Source organism: Agelaius tricolor, unplaced genomic scaffold, assembly GCF_023055355.1.
Source record: "Agelaius tricolor isolate 1412-34295 unplaced genomic scaffold, bAgeTri1.0.p SCAF_17, whole genome shotgun sequence".
Classification (NCBI taxonomy): Eukaryota; Metazoa; Chordata; class Aves; order Passeriformes; family Icteridae; genus Agelaius; species Agelaius tricolor.
In genome coordinates this window covers 359,032-367,261 of record NW_027269277.1, presented here as the reverse complement: position 1 = coordinate 367,261, position 8,230 = coordinate 359,032, and the positions used below count along the sequence as shown (strand labels likewise).

General features: G+C 60.8%; 1 protein-coding gene across 2 annotated transcripts; it reads right to left on the bottom strand.

Annotated features, from left to right (window-relative positions):
- Positions 1–1,860: 1,860 nt before the first annotated feature.
- Positions 1,861–5,109, bottom strand: ZIC3 (Zic family member 3). Of its 2 annotated transcripts, none has more exons than XM_071442122.1 (3): positions 4,015–5,109; positions 3,207–3,370; positions 1,861–2,747 (listed from the first exon to the last, which is right to left on the bottom strand). In XM_071442122.1, exons 1-3 carry the CDS (start codon positions 5,051–5,053, stop codon positions 2,565–2,567), a joined length of 1,386 nt encoding a protein of 461 aa, XP_071298223.1. In that variant the 5' UTR covers positions 5,054–5,109; the 3' UTR covers positions 1,861–2,564. The 2 variants fall into 2 exon arrangements, with proteins under 2 accessions (XP_071298223.1, XP_071298224.1); XM_071442123.1 differs by having other exon boundaries at positions 3,258–3,370.
- Positions 5,110–8,230: the final 3,121 nt, after the last annotated feature.

Genomic DNA, 8,230 nt, shown 5'->3' with positions numbered 1-8,230 from the left:
TGGGGGACCGGCTGTGACACCAGGGAAGCCAAATGAGCCAGGATGCTGCTTTTAAGTCCTGGCTATAAAAATGGCAGGGGCAGTGCTGCCAGTTGAAGGAAGCACCTGCGGGGGCAGGCAGGAGCGCAGCTTTGCCAGCATGACCCAAAGCCCCGGGGACCAGCCAGAGACACTGTGGGGCCAGAAACGGCCCCTGCACTGATCCTCCAGTGAGGCCGCTACTCCCGGGTCCGAGACGCTATATCCTCCCGGCCACGGCTCCCCAGGCAGGACAACCCCAGCCACAGCAGCGGCCCCACCGTGGGACGGCGCTCCAGGCCCTCCCGCGGAGCCCAGCGCGCCCCGCGCCTCCCCGGCTCCGAGCAAAGCAGTAACGAAACCGAGCCTACCGGCACCTTTTCCGAGCCTGGCGCGGTCCGGAGCAACGCAGACACGACCCAGGTGGGTGTCCGAGGAAAACCCGGCGGCCCCCGGTGGCTCCGCTGCTCCTCGCCCGCCGCGGTGCAGGGCGGTCCCGCTCGCCCCCCGGGCCGGACCCGGGCCGGCAGCGCTCCGCGTCCAGCCACGGGCCGGGCTCTGCGCGCAGCGAGAGAAAAGACTTCACAGCAAAAGAGAAGCAGACATCCACGTCTAGCCAGGACACCTCCAAGGGAACTATTTTAAGGGGCCAGTGGGGATCTCGGGGACATTTTTTTTTTTAGCTGTGCAGCTGCAGAGACTGCAATCCACTTTTCTCCTGTCCTTTTCTGCCCGAGAAACCTTTCTTCCTTTTTTTTTCTACCTTTGGAGGAAGGAGAGGGTAAATTTGCTCAATGTAAATTTCAAAGCATGCAAGGTTCCGCGGGTCGCTCGCCCGAGCGGCCCCTGCGGCAAGAGGAGGGGATGGGCCACCCCCCGTCCTTCCACTGTGCCCCCCGTCAAGTTCAAGAGGGCCCGGTCTGGGGTCTCCCCGGTCAGCGAAGGTGCGGCGGCCGGAGCGCGGGTCCCTGCCTGCCCCCGGGGCTGGGCTCAGCCCGCGGCAAGTCCCTACTGCCGGACGGGGATGCGGAGCCGAGCGGCCGGGCCGGGCCGGCCGTCGGCGCTCCCGCTCAGCCCCGGCCGGCCCGCGGTGCACCGCGATTTCCACCGTCGCTCTGCTTGCTTGGGGCTCCTGTGCGACGCCGGGAAGTTTCTCGGGGGAGATGTTTGATCTCGATCCCTCTCCTCTCCTGAAGACGGGAAGGCTTTTCCGCATCCTAGTCAGAAATAAAAACAGAACAAAACAAACCAGACGATACCGGAGACAGTCCCGCCCGCCGCTCGGTCCTCCCGGGCACCCCCCGGCAAGCAGCCCGGTGTCGGCACGGCTGCCCGGCCCCGCACCCCGCGCTGCCCCGGGCGCGGCGCCGCCCGGCTCGGTACTCACTGGGTACTCACCCGCTACTCACCGTCGGGACCGCCCCGTCGAGGCGGCCCCCCTGCCCCCGTGGCTGCTCCAGCTCGCCGGCGCCGTGCCCCGACCTCGGCCCGCTCGCGAAGCCGCTGGGCGGTGGAGGGCGGGGACAAAGGGACGGCGGAGAGCGGCGGCGAGGAGGGGGCTCCCACCGGCATCGCCGGTCGAAAACAACGGCCCGGCCCCGGCGGCAGCGCCGGCCGGGCCCGCCACGGGACCCGCGGCTGCCCCGTTCCCCGGAGGAGGTCAAAAACGGCTCTTTCCAAAACAATAAACTTTTAATGCTAAAGCAGTTATAACCAAAAGCTGTACAGAGTTGGAATTTTTTTGTTTGTTTGTATTTTTTTGTTAGAAAACAATTTTTTCTCCCCCATAAATATTGTTCAGTTCCCGGCACTTTGTATCAATATTAAATTACGAACGATAAATATGGCATCATGGGTATGTATTTACAAAAAAAGTTATTACAAAAAGGCAACTGTTATACTAAACGTCACAATCTGGGCAGAATAAACACCACATCCTCATCCTGAAAAATACTGACCGACCCCATCAGACGAGAATACATTCACAAGTGTAATGCTTGGAGAGAGAAGGAGAAAGAGAAGAGCAGAGAAAGAAGCAGCAGGAGAGCTAGAAAGGAAAGTTCAAGACATAACAGGACTTTGGCACGGTTTAAGACTGTAAGTTTAAACAATCACCACTAAGGCGAAGGAGAATTTTCATCCTCATGTCAACATCCCACCGAAAGAAAGAAAAAAAAAAATTAAGAAAAATAAAGTAAGTGGGGAATTGGAGGAACAGAGACTCAGGCAAGGTGGGGGGGGGGTGAAAATCAAAGAAACGACTGAGACTGAAAAAAAATGACAACAACAACAAAAAAAGAAATCTAATCCTGAGAAAAGGACATGGCTAGTCCAGCGTCTGGGCTTGCAAAAAATAGTAATAATTATAATATAATAATAAAAGACCCCCCTCCGCATCCTGGCAGTTAAGTAGGTGTAGCCCTATGCGGTCGTCGGTGTGGAAACTCCATTTCCGTGGGAGCGAGCTGCAGTTGGCTTGGTTTGTCCTTTTTCTTTCCTCGTTCCCTGTGCATTTGGTCCAGTCTGTGGCCGGGCAGCAGCTGCCTTCACACATACCACTCATTAAAATTGGGGGGCAGTCCAGGGTTATGGCCGGGGTTACTCTGCAGGGCGGCCGGCGGCGTTTTAGTGGAGTCCTTACTGCCGGCGGAGCCCACCGCAGGGGGGGTGGAGGACTCGTACCCCGAACTGGCCGCAGGGGAAGAGTCCGACCCCTGGGATTCGTGCACCTAAAACCAAGAGGCAGAGATGGGAGCGAGCTCGGGGCCTCCGCCACGCCGCTGGGCTGCTCCTCCGTGCAGGAGGGGCACTGTGAGCAGCGGCTCGGCCCTGCCCGGCCGTCAGGCAGCCCGTGCCCCGCGACAAACGCCGGCCGCGGCCCCGGACACGGTGCAGCATCCCCGCACGAGGGGCCGCAGCCACGGGCGAGCCTGCACTGGCACAGCCTGCCCGCACCGAGCCCCGCTCCGCACCCCGGGCAGCGCTTGCACCGGGGGCGGCACGGAAAGAAACTGCGCCATTTCCCCGGGCTATGCTCCAGCCACTGCCCAGCCAGCGGGGACGGCTCGGGCCGCGCTGGGAACACGGAGCTCAGCTCTGCCCTGCTCTGGGGGAATGAGCCCTGAGCACACCAGCGACTGAGCACCGCTGCTCAGGGAGGAAAGGGCTGGAGCACTGCGGTGATTTACCTTCATGTGTTTCCTAAGTGAGCTGGGGTGGGTGTAGGATTTGTCGCACACCTTGCAGATGTAGGGCTTGTCCGAGGTGTGGACGTGCATGTGTTTCTTCCTGTCACTGCTGTTGGCGAAGCGCCTGTCGCAGCCCTCAAACTCGCACTTGAAAGGCTTCTCACCTGTGAAATTTAGAGAGGGTGAAGGAGGGCCGTTCCCCTCTCCATCCCCACCCGCCTCCTCCCAGGACAGCATCTGCCCTGCTCGCCCCACCTTATGGATGCACAAGCACCACAACAAATGAAGAAGGGGAAGATGGACGGCAAGATTTGTTACGTGTCGGATAAATTTGGATCAGCCTTTATGACTTTTAACTCACCTCCCGCCAGGCCCACGCTGGGCTCCAGCAGGGAAGGCGGCTGGGCGAGCTTGGGAAAGAAGACCCGAGATAAATTCAGCGGCTTGGACAGCTTTACAAGACCTACTCGAGGATACAAGCCAAAGTACGTTTGCTTCCAGCCTTCCCCCTCTCTTCCCTCCACCCATGCAGGAGGGCTGAAGGAAAGTCGGGGATGCAAATAAAAATACTTTGACAAAAGTATCGCCGATTTAATTAGAAGAGACGCCAATCAGGCCTAAAAATAAAAATAAAACAGGAGCGGAAGTCACCGAAAATGAGATTTCATTAGCATTTCTATGGTTCCCTCCTCTGCGGAGGCCGAGAGCGGAGGCAGCGCCGTGCAGCCGGCGGCCGCCGGCCCAGCCGGTCCCCGCAGCCCCCGGAGCCCCCCGTCCCGGAGGGGGGACACACGCACACGGGCCTTACCTGTGTGCGTCCGCTTGTGAATCTTGAGGTTCTCGGAGCGGGCAAAGATCTTGCCGCAGCCCGGGAAGGGGCACGGGAAGGGCTTTTCCCCCGTGTGCACCCGAATGTGGTTCACCAGTTTGTATTTCGCCTTGAAGGACTTGCCTTCCCGCGGACACTCGTCCCAGTAGCAGATGTGGTTGTTCTGCTCCGGCCCCCCGACGTGCTCCATGGTGACATGGGTCACCAGCTCGTGCATGGTGCTGAAAGTCCTGTCGCAGCTCTTCTTGGGCCGGCTGAGCTGGCTCTCGTCGAGCCACTTGCAGGACAATTCTTGCTTGATGGGCTGGCGCATGTACCGAAAGAAAGCGCCGGGGCCGTGGTGGTGGTGGTGGTGGTGGGCCGCCACGTTCATGCCCATATTCATATTCATGTGGTTGTAGTTGTGGAACTGGGCTCCGGCGTAAGGGTCCGTGCGGGGGCTGGAGACGGCCCGGTAGGGATCCGGCCGCCCGAAGAGGTCCCCGCGCAGCCCCAGGTGCATCTGCCCGTTGTCCACATGCCCGTTGGGGGACGTGTGGCTCGGACTCTGCTCATGCAGCCCAGGGAAGAGCAGGTAGCCCGGGGTGTCCGGGATGCCGCCGGGGCCGTGCAAGCCGCCCGGGGAGCCGCCGAAGAGCCCGTGCTGCGCTGTGCCGGAGGCGGCGTCCGCGATGCCGGAGCCGCGGTTGCGGAACAGAAAGTCGCGGGTGGAGTTGAAGGCGGCGGCCCCGCCGTAGGAAGGCACCTGGCCGGCGTGGTGGTGGTGATGGTGGTGGTGGCCCAGGGCGCTGGCGTAGCCCGGCGCCTGCGGCGTGAATGCCGAGCTCTGCCCGGCGGCGAGGTCGTGCGGGGCCGCGTTCAGCTTGAAGGCAGCGGCGTGCGAAGAGTCCCCGAAGGGGCCCAGCCCCATGCCGCCGCCGCCGGCGTCGCGACCCGGCATCTCGTGGTGGCGGGGCGCCGCAAAGCCGCCCACCCCCAGCGCCGGGAACTGCGGCCCTCCGTCCAGCAGCATCGTCATGGGCGCGGGGCCGTCGGCGCGGCAGCAGCCTGCCCGCCCCCCTCCTCCTCCCGCCCGCCCCCAAAAAAGTACAAAACCACCCCAAAATGCACCCCCACTCCGCCCCCCGCTGCGGGCAGGCGCGGTCCCGGCCGCGGGCGGGCAGCGAGGCGAGCACCCCCCGGCCGGCACCAAAAACAAAACAAACAACAACAACAAAAAACCAAACCAAAAAAAAAGCCAAAAAAAATCCCAGAAACAGAACCACAAAACCCAAACCAGCCACCCGCCCCCCGCGCCGGGCCGGGCAGGGCGGCGCAGCAGGGCGAGGAGGCGCGGGGCGGCCGCGCTCCCGCTCGGCGCCGTCGGGGCACTGACGGGGCGCCCGTCCGCGCCTCGCACATAAACCAACCCCGGCCCAGGCCGCGCCGCGCCAATGGGGAGCCGCGCGCCGCCGGTCACCTGACCCGCCGCCCGCCGCCCCATTGGCGGCGCCGCGCTTGATTGGCACGCGCCCCGCGCCGCCGCGGCCGCTGATTGGGCGCGCGCGCCCCGCAGGTAGAGCGGGGCCGGCCGGGGGGGCCCGGGGCGGCGGGAGCCCCGCGCGTGGGGCGGCCCCGCGCGTCCGGCCGCGTCCGGCCGTGTCCCGCTGCTGTCCCGCCGTGTCCCGCCGCCCGTGCCCTGCCAGCGCCGCCCCACGCCGTGCGGGATGCTCGCCCCAGGCGGCGCGGCGGGGAAGCGTAAAGCCGCTGCAAAGCCGCCGCGCTGATTCAAAAATAAAATTTAATTAAAAAAAAAAGCTAAAGCCGAGGCTGTTAGAGTTTATTTATGTATATATATATATATATATATATATATATATACATTTCTATATAATCATATATACTTTATATATTTGTTTTATTTTTCTGTCCATTTTTATCTTGACTGATTAAACGCGGGAGCAGAACCGCCCGCAGTGTGCGTGCGGAGCCCGCTCCTGCCCCTCAGCCTCGGTGCGCAGCGGGACCGCGCCGGGGCTCACCCCGCCGGCCGAGCCCAGCCCCTTTCCCCCCTCGCTCCGTCCCCCACCCCCTGCCGGCCCGCGGCTCCTGCCTCGTTTTTCCTACTCTGGTATTTTCTTTTCTTTCTTTTCTTTCTTTTCTTTCTCTCTTTCTTTCTCATTTTTCTTTCTTTCTTTCTTTCCCTCTTTCTCATTTTTTCCTTCTTTCTTTCTCTCTCTCTTATTTTTTCCTTCTTTCTTTCTCTATTTTTCCCCCTTTATTTTTTTTTAATTTTTTAAATTTTATTTTGCAAGGGAAACGTTCTGCCTTGGAATAATTATCGGTTGCAGACAGCGCTATAAATCCACTCATTTTCTGTTCTGGAAAGCATTTGCAAAGAACTATGGGGAGCAAGAGTGGAAATAAAAGGCAGAAAGAAAGATGGCTGTAATTGTAATATCCTGAGGTTTGCTGAGCCCCCAAGTCTGGCTATTGGGCTGGTCTCAGGCTCGCCGCCGGCTCTCTGCAGGAAACGTAAAATCTGATCAAGTTCAGAGACGCATTGAGAGCCCGCTTCAAGCAGCTCTTTATAACCGCGGCCCTTTCACATTCTTCCCCCAATCAGCCCCGGGAAAGGCTTCGTCTTCTTTATTTTAAGGTTTGTAGGGAGCGAGTAAAAGAAAAATTAAAAAAAAAAAAAAAAAAAAAAAAAGACAGAGAGAGGAAAAAAAAAAAAAAAAAAAAAGAAGAAAGAAAGGGGAGACAAAAAAGCCACCGATATAAAATGTCCCCGAGAGATAGCACCGGTACCCGTCAAACACTCAAATTTCCCAGGCCACAGCCGCCAAGAACAGTCCTAAAGTTGGAAGGTGAGTCCGCCGCTGCCGTTGGTGCACGATGGCAGCAGAGCAGGAGGCGGGAGCGCGGGGACCCGCCCTGGGGGCACCCACCGGGACCCGCCCTGGGGCACCCACGGGGACCCGCCCTGGGGGCACCCACCGGGACCCGCCCTGGGGGCACCCACCGGGGACCCGCCCTGGGGGCACCCACCGGGACCCGCCCTGGGGCACCCACCGGGACCCGCCCTGGGGGCACCCACCGGGGGCGGTCGGGGCCGCCTTTTGCTCTGCCCCGCAGCCGCGGCCGTTCCGCGGGAGCCGAGGGGGCCGGCAGGAGCGGCTCGGCCGGGAGCCGGGGAGCCGGGGCAGGGCCCGGCACAGCCGGTCACAAGCGGGGACAGCCGGGGACAGCCGGGCAGAGCCGGTGCGCGGCCTGCGGCCCCCGGGGCGAGGCCCGACCCCCCTTGCTGCTCCCCCGAGCTCTACCTGCCGGTCTCCGGAGGGCTGCGGCGGGGTCATTCATTACCTCCCGCGCATGTAGGGCTTTCTCGACAGCAACCAACCCCACAATAAAAATTAAAAAAAAAAAAATTACAAAGAAAGAAAGAAAGAAAGGAAGAAAAAAAAAAAAAGGCCGGGGGAGGGGGGTGCAAATTCAATTATTCCCGTCAGCTGAGTGTCGGGGAGGGCAGCGCCTCTGAAGTCGCCGACCTGGAGCGACCGAGGGCGACTGACCCCTGCTTGTGCAGAGGCCTCACGTGTGGCATTGTGTCCCCAGTGGGGGGACGCGCCGGGGCCGGGCCGGTGGCGGTGCCGGTGCCGGTGGCGGTGGCCGAGCGGCGCTGCCCGCCCGGGTGCCCACGCCACGCGGGGCTGCGGCTGCCCCGACCGGCGGCGTGGCTGTGGGCTGGGAAACCTCCGGCTCGGAGAGAAGGAGCGAGCGTGGCTCCACGGCGGCAGAAGCTTTTAAAAAATTACACTTAAGTTGTTCTTCGCCTAAAAAAAATCTCGCCGCGTCGGCAACGGCGCGAATCGGGGGCTTCGAGAAAAACATCCCTAGGGCTTGGGATCGGGAAGAAAAACGAAGCGATCGTAGCTTTGGACGAGAACTCCCCGTTTCGGGACGGTTTGGTGGCCACAGCCTGCCTAGCAGCTGTGTACTTGCGGATCGGGCTACATCAATTAACCTATAAATCTCTTTTTATACGTTTCCCACTTCTACTCTGCCAACTTTGCCTGGGTGTGTTCACCCGGCAGCATCCGCACTGGCGTTCTAGCACTGTTTACAGCCCATCGCTTCCTGATTGGAATTTGCCAATTCGGGGAGCAAAAATTGTGTAAAACGAGGTGGGGATTTTTGGTTGTTTGGGGGTTTT

Excerpts from the sequence above, each read along its gene's own strand:
- ZIC3 (XM_071442122.1), bottom strand. The coding sequence starts at position 5,053 with ATGACGATGCTGCTGGACGGAGGGCCGCAGTTCCCGGCGCTGGGGGTG. Across the intron at positions 3,371-4,014 it reads TCACAAGCGGACGCACACAG|GTGAGAAGCCTTTCAAGTGC; the intron begins GTAAGGCCCGTG and ends TAAATTTCACAG. Across the intron at positions 2,748-3,206 it reads CACTTAGGAAACACATGAAG|GTGCACGAATCCCAGGGGTC; the intron begins GTAAATCACCGC and ends TCTTGGTTTTAG.